This window comes from Akebia trifoliata, chromosome 11, assembly GCF_017979445.1.
Source record: "Akebia trifoliata isolate Shusen 1 chromosome 11, ASM1797944v1, whole genome shotgun sequence".
Taxonomy (NCBI): Eukaryota; Viridiplantae; Streptophyta; class Magnoliopsida; order Ranunculales; family Lardizabalaceae; genus Akebia; species Akebia trifoliata.
In genome coordinates this window covers 47,108,469-47,124,016 of record NC_141385.1, presented here as the reverse complement: position 1 = coordinate 47,124,016, position 15,548 = coordinate 47,108,469, and the positions used below count along the sequence as shown (strand labels likewise).

General features: G+C 34.1%; 1 protein-coding gene across 2 annotated transcripts; it reads right to left on the bottom strand.

Annotated features, from left to right (window-relative positions):
- Positions 1-4,088: 4,088 nt before the first annotated feature.
- Positions 4,089-7,415, bottom strand: LOC147392191 (protein DMP6-like). 2 transcript variants are annotated; one of them, XM_086417216.1, is made up of 2 exons: positions 7,167-7,415; positions 4,089-4,662 (listed from the first exon to the last, which is right to left on the bottom strand). In XM_086417216.1, exons 1-2 carry the CDS (start codon positions 7,333-7,335, stop codon positions 4,193-4,195), a joined length of 639 nt encoding a protein of 212 aa, XP_086273342.1. In that variant the 5' UTR covers positions 7,336-7,415; the 3' UTR covers positions 4,089-4,192. The 2 variants fall into 2 exon arrangements, with proteins under 2 accessions (XP_086273342.1, XP_086273343.1); XM_086417217.1 differs by lacking the exon at positions 7,167-7,415 and adding an exon at positions 5,570-7,140.
- Between the last annotated feature and the right edge of the window lie 8,133 nt (positions 7,416-15,548).

Sequence of the window (15,548 nt, the reverse complement as noted above, 5' to 3'; positions counted from 1 at the left end):
GAGGTATGTCATTAATTTGAAAACATAAAAGGATATTTCAAATATTCTCCAAAACATGGAGTAACTTATCATCTATATTTCCTCGTATTTTTCACATGTTGACAAAGAAATAAGTGGGGAAACCCAATCAAGGAATGCCATCTGTAACTTCTAGAGTGAGTCTAAAATATCTTTAAGAAGATAATGTTACTATCCAATCAGAGTGGAGCAACACTGTGTCCTTCCATGACAGGCTTTTATTGTGCTTCAAACCATGCCATTTAAAGATGATGTACACTTAATATGATGAAAGATGCTGAGGTGGCAAAATGTGTGGACCAATTTGGGCCTTAAACCTCATTTGCAACCTGCCAAGAAACCCCCACAGCTGTTTTAAGAATTCTGGAGTGCCACTCCAGAGAACCAGCACCTATATTTACTGTAGATTGTAGGATTTGGTCGTGCTCTTTGGGCTGAGTTACTATATTCTCAGTATTTCTTTGACTTTTATTATTATAGCATATAATATAAAGTATAATAATATATATGAACTAATATTAATGTTATGGGTCGATTCATTTCTGTTAAAAGCGAATCGACCTGAGAATCCGACCTTGTTTGAATTTGGTTGGATCGATTTGTATTTAATTAAAAAGTATATATTTCTTAAATTATCTTTATTTATTTTTTAAAATAAATATTACTCAGAGAAATCGAGGTCTTATTAGGCAAATCGATTTTGTTACAAAATTGGGTTGGACCCAATTGGGCCACCTGTTTGGTCTGATTTTTAAACTGGTTAAAACATCCCAAGTGACAAAATCATATTAAAAATATCAGTTTTTTTTACTTTAAGATATATATATATCTTAAAGTAAGAAATTATATAATAATGAAGAAAGATCATGAAAAGAATATTAATAAATCAAAAATTCAAACTCTTAAATCCCAAAGTTGTTGTTACAAGGAGAAGAAGAATAATATTAATCGATTAAAAAAAAAAAATTGAACTCTTTGATGGATGGATGAGGAACAGAGGAAAAACAAATGATGAATAAAAATAACTTTGAAACTTCTTTTTTTCTTCAAAGTAGAAATTCAAACTCTTAAAACCAAAATCCTATCTACCACCTGATTTAGGGCTCCATAAGTGATAGCCCTAACAAATTGCAAAAGATGATATAGTAATCAAGTAATTAAGATATAATTTGAGGCCACATAGAAGACTGGTTTGAGGGGAGAAAATGAAAGGGTTTTGGCTTATAGGTTGAAGACAAGCGCTTTTAATTCATTTTATGTTATTTTTTATTATAAAACCTAAGTCAAGAGGGGCATGTCACTAGTTTAAAAAAAAAAGGGTATCCATACGATTGACCAAAACATAGAGAGATATGTCTAAATCACCCTTTTTGATGTGTCGTGATCCTTGACTCAAAAAAAAAAAAATCAAAATCCCAATCACTAAATACAAAGTCCATGGCTTGAAATAAATATGTATTCTGAAGAAACATATCTCTAAGATAAATTCCAACCATTGGATCTAGTATTTAAACTATCAGGATTTTGAATTTTTCATGAGTCAATGGATCTTAACCCATAATTATTAAAATAAGAAATCTGACAATTGGGATTTATCCTAGAGAATATAATGTATCATTGGGATATGTGTGATATCCCAACTATTGGTTTTTTTTTTTTTTAATGTCGGGATTTCCCTACGTTTATTGGTCAGTGGATCCTCATCCATGATATAATAAGTCTAATACTTCTCATCTTTTTCTCTTTCAAAAGTGTGTTTGATTAACCATGGAATATGGGTGGGATTTCCGTTTTTCATGGAAAATCAAATTTTTCGTCATTTTTTTCTATGAATATGAAAATTCACCCTCATTTAAAATTCAATTAAGGGTGGATTTCATTTTTTCACATTCAATTTTCTTACCAAATCCCATTGGAAACTAAAATCCAACCCTATACCTCGTTTCTTCTTTTTCTTCTTCCACCTCCACCCTTAGCTACTATCCTTCCCGTATCTCTCTCTCTTTCTTTCTATGTATATATATGTATAAGAGCCAAATATTTGTCAAATAAGGGTTAAGAGTTTCGGAATGAGCTGATTTTTTGTGAGGATAATATTTATGGTAAAGAGATTATCCTTATAAAAAAATCAGCTCATTTCAAAACTTCCAACCCTAATTTACAAGTTGAAGAATTGTGGACCGTCAGATTTTTGTAGACCACTTTTTATGGGGTTAGAAGTTACAGAATGAATTGAATTTTTGTGAGGATGATCTCCTCATCATAGAAATCATTCTCACAAAAAATCAGCCCATTCCAAAACTTCTAACCCATACATTAAAAAAATGTTTTCCTCTCTAAAGGGCCTTTAAATGCCAATATATATATATATATATATATATAGCTTCTCCTTCTTATTCTTCCTTCACATCCTCCCTCCACCTCCGTTGTCATCGCCGCCCTCTCTCTCTCTCTCTCCTTCTCTCCCCCATCGCCTCCACCTCCACCTCTCTCTCTCTCTCTCACATCTTTTATTTTTCTTAGGGGAAATAAAATGGTGAATTCCAATTTTACATGGTTCTCATTTTTGTAAGGAATACAAGATCTTTTGGATATCATTTTCCCTGCCACCAAATGAAACCTAAAATTTGACTTCTAACTTTTTCTCGAGATTTTTCTACAATTTTTTTAATAAAATCCTAAATTTTATTTAGACCATAATACTTCTTTTAGTAAAAAGAAAATTTTCTCTATTAAGTGTTTATCAAGTACTTTCCAACAAGATTCATTATTACTTTTTTATTTATTTAACTCTCTAATAACATAATTTGTTATTACTAATTATGACAGAAAAATATTAATTTCTTGCATTTCTTGGAAGGGCAATTTCATTATTGAGCATAAAGTGTATTGTAGTCGCTAGGGTGTTTTGTGTACCAGTAATGTCAAGAAGCTCTGTACATCGACCTTGAGAATTTTTTTTTTTTTTTTTAATTGTCCATGCTCAGTCCATTTTTCTACTTCTGCTAATGGGAATCATATTGCTAACATTTTCGATGATCCGATTAAATTGCAATGGCATTTGAAGCGTGGTCGAATTGTTTGGAGGAAGATATTATAACAATTGAGTTAATTGCTATAAAAGAGGCATTGGAGTTTACTCTTAATAAATCTTTGACTCGTGTTTTAATCTCCTCGGATTGTTTGTATACTATTAAAGTAATTAGTTTGATTCGGCTTGGAGGTATGCGGTATTGGTAAAAGAAATTCGAGTTATTTCAAGAAGTTTTGTTCATTGTGACTTTGAATTTCATTGGAGATAGCAAACAGGACTGCGGGTTATTTGACTTGCCTTGATGCTTGTCATGAACGTTTTTTGGTAATTGAGGATGAACTAACATGTACTACAAACTAATATTTTCTCAAGAATTACAAAATCCAACAGTTGAGAATAATCCTATGGTTACATGGACCGAGGTACTAATCTGGGTCATGCAGACTGCCATGTTGGTCCAAATGGGACCTCAGATCTCTTCAGTTCATTGTTTAGATTTATTTTGAGATGAAAATTTCAAAAATAATAATTTTTTTGTTGTTGTTGTGATATAAGACTTTGAAAGTAGATATGGTGTCTATGTGGCATGCTTTAGCTGGCGTTTAAAACAGGCCGGGTTCCTAACCAAGCTGTCCATGCAGCCCAATCTGCCTTTTCACTAATCCAAACGTGCCACATAGACACCATTCCTATGTATAGGAATGGGACACCGTACAAGATCTTGACTCTTGTATGGCACCCGAACATTGAACATTTCGTCCACATAGATAGGTGGTCCTTTGGTCCATATAACCCAATCTCCCCCTCCCCCTCCCCCTCCCCCTCCTCGCATGTCACACATTTTAAGGATTGGATAGTCTCTGCTCTGTCCCATGGAAATTTCTCAACATGCAATAGAGTAAGTTAGGAGGTCCCCTTAGTTTCCAAACACACGAATTAGAGGGAGCAAACATCTGTGGTTAGTTTTATCGCTAAGCCAACCGTCTTGGGGTATCATAAGAATACCATATGTTCATCAATTATGCTGCAAAGGGAGTAGAAAGAACAGAATGATGGATAAATTAAAACTCATACAACTGATACTCAAATGGGTTTTTGAACTTTGCATGTATCAAATGAGCTAAGACAAAGAAGATCAGGTTATATAGCAGTGAGTGGGAAACCAATTCCATGGCGCGTGGTAGGGAACAATACAAATCCCATACTGCAAATGATACCAATTCCTACTGGTAATGAAGTAAGGATCTCTTTGGTCTCTTCTGATGGTGTTGGGTAGATACAATCCACCACATTTTGATCAAACAACGCCACTGCTGCAAACACCATTATCGACATGAATGCATGTACAAAATCTATGAACTTCAACCGATATTTCTCCGCTTGTTCACCTGAAATGGTGGTAGACCCATCAATGATCCATAATCCTCGAAATGTTGCCAACCCATATAAGATCTTCCCATTTGCATCACTAATGCTATCGGTTAAACACGATATGAAGCATGAGATACCACAAAGGGCCACAAGGATTGCCGTCATGCTTCTGCTAACACTGTCGCAGTGACCTTGGTTGGTCAAGATTGGTGATAGAAGTTGAAATGTGAGCACAGTTCCTGTTGTTAAAATACTAGTTAGGGGAAATTACGAAAAAAGTAGAGACAAATTGTAAAAGTTTTCATTTAAGTGCATTATTCACTTCAATTCTGAATAAATAAATTTTTTTACCAAGTAAGAAAAATCTGTTTTAAACTACTAACTAGAAAAAAATTCAATTCTAAAAGGAATTGTGATGAATGCACGCGGTTTTGGTATACGGCTGACTTGGCTAGGGCACAGAACCAAATAGATCTTTTTCATCAGGATACACAGGAAAATGATGTGTGGTTCTGTGTCTTTGCCACGTCAGCCACGTACCAACACTACTTGATTCATCATTATGCTTCTAAAAATGATAATTTATCATTTTTGAAAGAATAATGATTGAGTTGTGCCAGAGTAATTTCAAGCTAGAACCTCATATCGCACTTCAGGATGTGAGAGTGGATAAAGCATTTATGATTTCTATCCACTTTCATATAATGAAGTGCCATATGAGATTCCAACTTGAGGTTACTTCAACATTATTAATATGATTTTCTATCTCCTCCCTCTGACACACCCCCCCATACACCCCATGACGTGGTGTATGTTAAAATCAGAGATTTTTTTTATCGGGATATACAGCTATACATATTTATGAGGGATGTAGAATTGTGTATCCTGAGGAAAATCTATGGTTCTAGCCCATGCCACTTAAGGAGGTGAGTGTCAGAGGGCCCATCAGAAAATCACGACTCTTTTTGGAATTAAAATGAATAGTCAATAGCATGCTGTTAGGGGAATTTCACAATTTTAATTTCAACGAACTTATTGATAAATTTGCTATTAGATATGATGCACTATAATAAAGTGTATTGTGATACACCATATCACTCTCATGAAGATTTGGATGAATTAAATGGGCTCCTGGTTTTACGCTACCGTGGTAACTCACTGACTCTTCTAGCTTGTAATGTGAATCGTCCTCCACTGACTTTTTCGAGATCCGATGTGACTCGTCCATATTTTGAAAATATCAACGGAATTAGTAAAACTGGATTGAATCAACTAGGTTGTTTTATTTTTTGATAAATATAATTAATTTTTAATAATTTTAATATTTGTAGATATCATCTTGTGACTAAGCATCTTCCCACGCACTTCATTTGGAAATATATTTATAATTATATGAATATCAATAAATATTAATAAATAATGAGTCGTGATAAACTGATGTGTGCTTGACTGATGCTCTTGACATGACAATGCACAAAATCATAAATCTTTTTCGTCGAGATACACAAGTTAAGGGTACATGATTTTGGGCATTACCACATCAAGAGTGTCAATTTATCATTAGTAATAAATAATTTAAGAGTCTTGATAAAATGACTCACCAGGTGGTATACTCAATCGACTCACTGACATGGACAAGTTTGGAACTGTAGATCTTTCCACCTCGAGATACAAAACTCCCTTGGGATACACTTTTTTTTTAATGGGGAAATACAATCATGTATACCGAGACGTACATATCTATCATTCCGAACTTGTCACGTCAGTGAGTTAATTGAGTATGCCACCTGGCGAGTCATTTCATCACAACTCATAATTTAAACTGACTTACATGGTTTAGTGGTTGGGTGAGTCATTTTGGTATGGATTGGGGACAGTACCAGGATTACCAAGTTTTAAAACCATTGTTAGATTCCTATAAATTATGGAGATAAGAGTTCAATTTTATCTTTAATTCAATGTTTTAAAAATCGAACTGATGATAAAATTGAATATTTGTAAAATTGGTCTGACCTCAGTTGGATCGATGAATGATTATTGAAAATCTTAAAAATACATAATACATTTATATATATTCATAAAAGGATAATTCTAAAAATAAATAAATAAAACCAATGGTTCATTAGACCAACCACTTTTTAGTATAAGATCTGTCAAACCCAGTCGGATCATTGGTTCAACCCAAATTTTAAGGAGATATTTATGAAAACGTGACCAATTTTTGACAAAATTAGTTATAATTCAGGTTCAGTGTTCATTTTAATTACCAAAACGTGCATGGTAATGATATGGGAGGTTTTAAAGTAACAATCTCGCATGTATCAAGTGACTATCTTGTGGGTTTCAATTCACTACTTTCAATGAGATTGTCACTTTCAAGGGGGACTAGTGATCTAGTAACTTGGAAAACCTGCGATTTCACATGTTCACGTTTTGGGAATTAAAATGAACAGTTAGCCAGAATGGCAATTTTTTCAAATTTGGCTCACAAAATGCTAATTTACCCATTTTTAAAACACTGATTTTTCATCATTTTTGGTATATAAATCCTTATTAGGGTTCTTTAATTATAATCAAAAGAATCAAAACCAAAGGGTGGTGAGATGGCCAAGAACACACCACCCGGTGCGTGTGGCCAAAGATTAGTTTGGTGGTTGAAGAGGCCTCGATACCTCGGTTTCGAAAGAAAAAACAAAAAAACAAAAAAAGGGGAGAGAATCAATTTTTCATACTCTTTAATTACCTGTGGGGAGAAGATTGGCTAAATGAGACGTGGACTTAAACGTCTGGTTAATTGCCTTTTGTATCAGATTCTGCTGTGGCTGTGCTGTGTCGCCTATCTGTTTATATCCTAAGAGGGATTGGCTTTCATCGAGATGCTTAGATTCTTCTTCTTCCACTCTAATCTCCATGACCCACTTAGTTTTTTAGATCTCAAAAGCTTTGGATATATATATTTTTTCCTTTATTTTTTGCTATTTTGTTGTTTGGGATTGATATCTATATATATAAGTAGAAGAGCTAGAGATGGATTTGAGTATGGAAGAGAGAAGGATTACAAGTGATGATGCCTTGCAAGAAACATAAAGTGATGAAATTGGAGGGTAAAGCAAAAGGATTCCCAAAAATGCTAAAAAAGATGGCTTCTTCACACATTTCATGCATGACAGTTTTGAAACTAACCTCTTGTCTCAAAGGACTTCATAGTCATAAAACTAGATGAGTTGACTCAAAATTGGCTGTGTCAAGTTGACTAAGAAATTGGGCGAGTCAACTTGAGTCGATTAGATTTTGAGTTTAGTCAGCCCCAAAACTTGATGGAACCAACTCTCTCAGTCGACTTGGAAAATCGATTGTTAATTCGTCAAATTAGTTGAGTCAATTATTGAAAACGCATCGAATCTAATCAGAAACTCAACAGAGTTATTGGGTTATATATATAATATTTTGTGGAGAACAAAAAATAATTTAAGATTACTTTTAAATGATTATAAATTTAATATATTTTTATTTGACTCTTCTCGTGGACACCGGATCGAGTTTTAAAACTATGGTTAACTTCACCCAATTGTAATTTATTTTTTTGAGGTATGGTACGCTCTTTCATTTGGGTCCATTAATGATTAGTAAACCGAAATTCATCTCGATTAATGACTCCTAACCACTGTATTTGAAATTTGTTAGTTATAGGCTTGGTGGTTGGCTCCATATTCCTAAGGAAATGTTCAAATCCAATATGTTAAGAATTTATTAATGTCTGGCAAGATGTCTTGAGTTGAGGCCCAGCTAAACTATAATTTGGATATTTTATAAAAGGGCCAATATGATATTTTAGATTTCCGTAAGAGTTGATTTTAGATCGGAAAACATGCACATATGAGTTAGGACTCTAATCATTCTCAAATAATTATGAAAATTCTCTCATCTCTAATTTGTGGACATAAGCTTAATTAATCGAACCACATAAATCTTGTGTTCTTCCATTGTATTTATCGCTAGATCTGGGATCCACACACAATTAACACTGTTGTTCCCTAATTTGTCGGTCTAGTGAAGAGAGGACTAAATCGACATTCATAACTCTGCTAGGCCAACTCCTTGGCTAGAGGGATTTGTCGTATAATATACACTTAGTGCTGGGTATATATATAATCATCATTGACGTCTTATCTGAATTATTGGACAAATGGGATTAGGCCTACCCTATCTCAATTGATCTCGATGACATGAAATGGAAATGAGAGATTACTTATGGATTACCCAACTCTGCATTTCAGAAGTAAGCAACATGAACCGAATATGAGATTGTTTGTCGGGTTACATAGAGGGGTCTAGTTAATTTACTGTAATTAGCAAATTTTGAATCAGTAGTGAAACTTGGTTTGTTGTCTTCATGTGTTGGGCTGTATCTTATTCTTCTATACATGTACAAATTTCATGCGATGCTCAATCAACTAGACGAATGTATAAACTATAAAGAACCACAAAGTCTTAACTTAACCATCATGGTAATCTTCTTTATTGGAAAACCTATCAAACTAATATTCATCCATAAATGGAAGATATACCTGAAGAAGTAGAACAAAAAAAATGGTGCAGCCATGCCGTGACATACTCTCACCTCTTTCCTGCAATACCTGCATAAGACGAAGAGGGATGTCAATTAACCATCACTTAGAATTATTGATTGCTGGAACTTAATAAGTATAAATAGTGATGTTACAAGATATGTAAAAGAGTGCTGACAACTTGACGAACTTTTGGCGCATGCACCTAACGCACGCTAACATGGAAGTACATAACTTATTAAAATAAAAAGAGAGAGTTTCTCTCTCTTGACCTTTCTCTACCCACATATTTATTTTCTAGATTTAAAATCTTAAAAAGGATTAGTGGGCCCACACTGATTATCACATTGACAATCCAACAACATAGCCATCAAGATTTCATGAAAATATTCATTTTCAAAAAAAATAAATAAATAAAATAAATAAAATTATTTTTCAAGCTTAAAGGTGTCTAAAACGGTCAGTTACCAAGCACTCAAATTTAAAAATAAAATTCAATGATGAAAAATAACTGTTTTTTTTTTAAATTTCATATAATTTTATCCTCTACAATCCCATTTCATCATATCATAATTTTGAATGTCACAAGGTGATCAAATTTGAAAGTTTCCCCACTAGGGTGTGTATGTCAAAAGTACATCAAATTATCAGCACTCTATATATGATAAAGAAGGTTGTGATAAAATGACTCACAAGGGAGGTAGACTCAAATGACTCCATGACATGACACGTTTGGGTATCGTAGATCTGAATGCCTTGAGATACATGATTGTCCTTCCCCATACAAAACCGTACCCTAAGAGAATCATGTATCCCGAGACATACTTATCTATGGTTCACAAACTTGTCCGTGTCATGGAGTCATTTGAGTGTGCCATCTGGCGAGTCATATTATCAGGACTCAATAAAGAAATGTAGCTAAGAAAAATGAATTAATTAATCCTACCTGACAAAGATTTACATGATTTCACAAAATTACTTATATCCACATGTTAAAGTAATCACTGACTCTGCCATTATTGAGGGGTTACTAAGGGTATGTTGGATTGCACATGGAAAATAGGGTGGAAAATTAATTTCCATGGAAAATGGCATTTTTCAAGTATTTGATTGCACATGGAAATGGAAATTCATTCTCCACCCCAATCAAAAAGTCCACAAAAACATGGATTTCACTTTCTCACCCATATTTTCCATCTCCAATTTTTCCTCACTCATATCTTCTTTCTTACCACCATTACCACAATTACACTAACCTCGTCGTCATCGTCGCCGACGCCTTCTTCACCATTGCCGTCGTCGTCTCCGTCTCCATCATCACCATCTCTGACTACCTTCTCTCTCTCTCTTCTCCTTCTTCTCCATCCCTCACCTTCTCCGCCACCACCACCACCATGTTCTCCCCCCATCTTCCTCATCATCTTCTTCCTCACTTACCTCCGTCGTCGCCACCATCACCACCACTTTTTCCCTTCTTTTTTCTCACTTACTTCCACTGCCTCCGTCGTCGTCGCCACTGCTTCCACCGTAGCCTTCGCCTCTGCCTCCGCCTCCGCCACCACTGTTGCCACCGCCACATCCTCCCCCCTCCTTCTTCCTCATCATCTTCTTCTTCCTCTCCCCCTCTTCTCATCTTCTTCCTCCTTCTCCTCTTCTTCTTTTTTCTCATATTTTTTCCATGATTTTATCTAAGTAAATCAAACAATGAAATTTGATTTTCCAACTCTACCTATTTTCCACAATTATTTTTCTATGGATTTCAAATTTCATGAAAAGTCACTTTTCATGCAATCAAACATACCCTAAGAGGAAAAATGGTAAATTTGACGCGTCCTTTTTAAGCATTACATGAAAAAAAAAAAGGGTAAATTCAACGGATCTTAATGTTGAATTTACCCTTTTTTTTTTTTCATGTGGTGACTTTAATTAGAATTTGTTATAAAGACTTCAATTTATTTGGATTAGGACTTGTCAATTAAGTATTTTAGTTTAAGCAAAATTTGTTTTAAGACTTTATTTCGGTTTAGTTTATTAGGAGTTAATTTTCTTTTATAAAAGTCTAATGATGAATGCACACAGTCTTGGTACGTGATTGGGTACGTGGCAAGGCACAGAACCACGCATCTTTTCCTGTGTATCCCGATGAAAATGATTTATGATTATGGGCCCTTGCCACGTCAGCCTCATACCCAACCGCTTATCAAGACTGCATGCATTCATCACGACTCTTTATAAAAAGACCATAAAAAAAGTGGATGTAGTTCCTAGATTTTTTTTTTTTTTTTTTTAAGAATAATGAAATAGTATTTTATTTCAATTTTCTATTTCAAAAAGACAAACATCTCTCCTTCGCTGGTTCAATTCGTGTGTGGTCTACTACAATGTCTCTTCAATTCGCGTGTGGTCTACTACAATGTCTCTTAGATGTGTTACTTAAGACACGGTAGTCTATGATGTTTGAATAATAGATTGCGACTCTTTTACGTGAAAACTTCTACACCACATGACAATCCAACAAAGCTTTCACAATGTGAAAAAAGCCCAAATTTGACAGTTCTGGGCCGTCAAATTTCATGAAATTCGACGAACCAAGTGATCAAATTGGCGCCTAATTTTTCATTGTCAAAATTTATTTTTCGACAGGCCAAAACTATCAAATTAATGAAGGATGGGAGAAATTCAATAATTCTAAGCCATCAAATTTGGGAACATCAAGAATTTCGTCGGTCCTAGACCGTCAAAATTTAGTTTCTAAAATTCATGGGTCTTTGCCTGTCAAATTTTTGTGTCGAATTTTTCAATTTTTACGTAGTGTTTCTCATTCACAAAATCAAGAAAAGCAATGTACAAGGGGGTTTACAATATCACACCCTTAGAATGATAGAAATAAGAACCCAATACCTACAATATATAGAAGGGGGGAACTAATTAATTTAGATTAAGTAGAAATAAGACCCAATACCTACAATATATAGAAGGGGGGAACTAATTAATTTAGATTAAGTAGGATTTATATTAGGAGTGGAGTGCTTAATACCCAATGGGATAGTAATCCAAACTATTTGAAATTAAAGCATGCCCTTTAGATTGACAACAAATCCCCTCAACATTAATCAACTTGGGATATATGGTGGTGAGTATGCACATTAATAAAGATCTATCATGTAAATCATCCATTGGATGTTAGTAATTAGTCGTAAACTTAGCAATCAAGGTTCAAGCTCCCAAGGGTTGGTGAGATGGCCAAGATCACATCCTAGGAAGTAGAGGTCTTGAGTTGAAAACCCCCCTTGTATTATTAAGGGAGGGTGATTGCATGTGTGCTGAGGATTAGTAAGGTGTTCCTACTAGTCAGATAACTCAGTTCAAATAAAAATAAAAATAATTAAGATTCTCCACTTAAAGTAGGAAAAAATAATGATGCCATAGTTTGCTTGAAATAAACCAGGCCCCATTTGTAGCACCCCTCCAAACAAAATACATCCCAATGCTTAAAGACAACAAAGTACAAACCAAACTCTCTTGAATCAAAATTATTCAATTAAAACTAACTAAACCCTTCAATCCATTTTCATCTCTATAAGCCTACCCGACACAACAATATTTTCTTATGGCACTGTATTAATAAAAATCAAATAGAATATTTTCATCTTGATTCTCCATTTGTTTTCCTTCAACCACAATCAAGGAGAGAGAGAGAGTGTGTGTATGTCATCAAAGTACGTGGTGTTTTTAGTTATAATAGGATAATGGTATTCTACCATCCTCCCCCTTTTACTCTCCTTGATTTTAATTTAAAAAAAAAAAAAAAAAAATTGGGGTGTCATTATGAAAGTTAAAAATAGTTATCCCCACTTCTCTAAAATCTTTTTTATCTTATTCTGATGCTATAAGAAAAAATTGGCGTGCCGATAGATGCTACTGTGCATCCAACTCTCACAGTGGATGTTACTACATCTAATGTCCAAGAATTAGAAGTTAGATGGTTAGGAAGACGTTCATGGCTTAAGCTCTATGAGGAACTTTGATTGTAGATACATCTTTCATATTTCATAAATCAACAGAAGTCATAAGTGGGCCCACACATCGAAATAGAGTCAATAGACTAGGACTGGGCGTCCTACTACACCTTTGATTTGGGATTTTATTGATCATCATAAATGGGCCCCCACATCTAAATAGAACCCATTGACTAGGAATGGGCGTCCTACACCTTTGATTTGGGATTTTATTGATCATCATAAATGGGCCCCCACATCTAAATAGAATCCATTGATTAGGAATGAATGAGTCTCGTACAACTTGGATTTGGGTTTTTATTGATCCAATCAAGATTAAGTGACCCATGCTAGGTATTGGGACTACAGACCCAATAAAGCAGGTTAGCCTATTGTTGGGTTAACAAACTTACCTAATGGGCCGGCCCAACAATTAAATAATTAATAATATGCTTCAGACAAAAATAGATAGGTAAAGCCCATTAAAAATTCATAAAAACATGTATCAAAGTTGGAATTGGACCAATTCTTTAAAGTCCTTTTACGTTAGGGGTGTAATTGAAACTACACTCTCACTTTGAGTATAAATACCAAAGCCTAGGCTATTCGTGACAATCTTGGACCATTTTTCTCAAGAAGACTTGAAATTCAGCCTCTAAAGAAGAATAAGCTTTCTCCAAGGATAAAGCATGTTGAATATATATTTTCTTTACTCTTAAATGCGTCATACCCCAATTAAGTCATGTGACTCTCTTATATTCATAGTTCTCCCCTTCTCCAACAAATCAGTCTTTTAGATAGTTGGTTGGTTAACATGGTATCAGAGCGCTAGGTTCATATAGGTTATGGGTTCAAATCTTTCCACGCTTATAAGTGAGGAAAGTGTTGAGTATACCAAAGCAATCTCTAAAGAAGAATAAACTCACAAGACTTTCTCTAAAGGAAAAAAACATCTCTTAGAGAAGATCAAACTTACAAGGCCTTCTTCAAAATCAAGATATTCTTCTTATTCGATCAAACACAAAGTCTGGAGAGAAGAAATTTTACACAAAGCTTCAAAAGAAAATCAAGCATAAAACCCTCTCTTTAAAAGTCAAAAAATCATTTTCGATCGATTAAGTTTGGAGAGAAGAAAATCCACAATAAGAATCTACAAAGTTTCCAAATAAAATAAAACTTGAAAACCTTCTCAAAAAGTTAAATAATTAAATAAAAAAAATAAAAAAAAAATAAAAAAAAAATAAAAAATCCTTCTTAACAATCAAATTTGAAGTCTAGAAAGAAAAAAAAGTAGCACGTCATTATTTTCATTGTATTGACTACCAATCAGATGAACACTTCACAGAGCAAGTGTATTGGGATCTGTATCACCATTTCTTCATCAAAATCAATAAAAACGTTTTCATCTCATTTTTCATATCTCGAGGCAGATGGTAGATTTATTTTCAACAAAAAAATTCTCCCACAAGTAGCTAAAATTAATTCCATTACTCGATAATGCATGCTATGACCATATCATCTTTAATAGTAATCACACCTTCATTATTATTGATGAACCTATGAACTATGATTTTCTTTGCATTAATCAAATCATGGAAAATTGAATTCCCGGTCCCCATGCACCATGTGAATTCCATGATTTTCTAAGGTTCAATATCACGAGTTCATGCTGAGTTTAATTTTCGATTAGCGTCGAGATTGTTTCCTTACTTTCAAGTATCTATACCAGCTCTACCTCATGTTAAAGAATCGACATGAGTTTTCTTCAACTTGGAGAAAAAGACATGAATCCAAAGGGAATTGTTTTTCTAATTCTTTTAGAATTTGAGATTTTATTTTTATTCCTTAATTTAGACATCCATTTGTTAGGCAATATCGTCTTGGTCTTATAAGCCCATTACCCCACTTTAGTGGGCCTTGGATTGTTGCTTTCTCCCTGACTTGGGTCTTTTTTGCATGCTTCAGGTGCACTGAACTAATGAATGTATAGCCCAACCCTATGTTGATCTACACTATGGAACCTAGGTTGATTGGTGATTTCTACTTGTAAGATTAGAGTTCTTTTTATTGACTAAGAATCCACTTTCAAACTTATTCATAAAACCTATGATGAAATAATTCAAATCCAATGGTTTAAAATTATCAATTGATTGGGTCTAACATTCACAGATCAATGAGCCTGAAAAATGTGCCACATGACATGCAAAGGAGATTTCGAGTTAGGTAGCTAAATAACTCTTCAAGTACATGATCTAAAGTCCAGAAAAATACATACATACATGTATGTATAGGATTATATGGATCGATGGACCATCTATCTATACAGATCAAACATCCATGTGGCACCGCCACCCAATAAGAAAACTCTACGACGAAGAAAATGAACTCAAGTCCATGGCTAAGCTAATTGGCACCTCAACTTAATATATTTGGTTATATGATATATTTTTGTGAAAAATAATTTTTAACTTAAAATATTAAAATTATTTCTAAAATATTTATACATTTAATATATTTTTATTTGAATCAGAGTCGACTCATATGCTTTCGATTAGATTG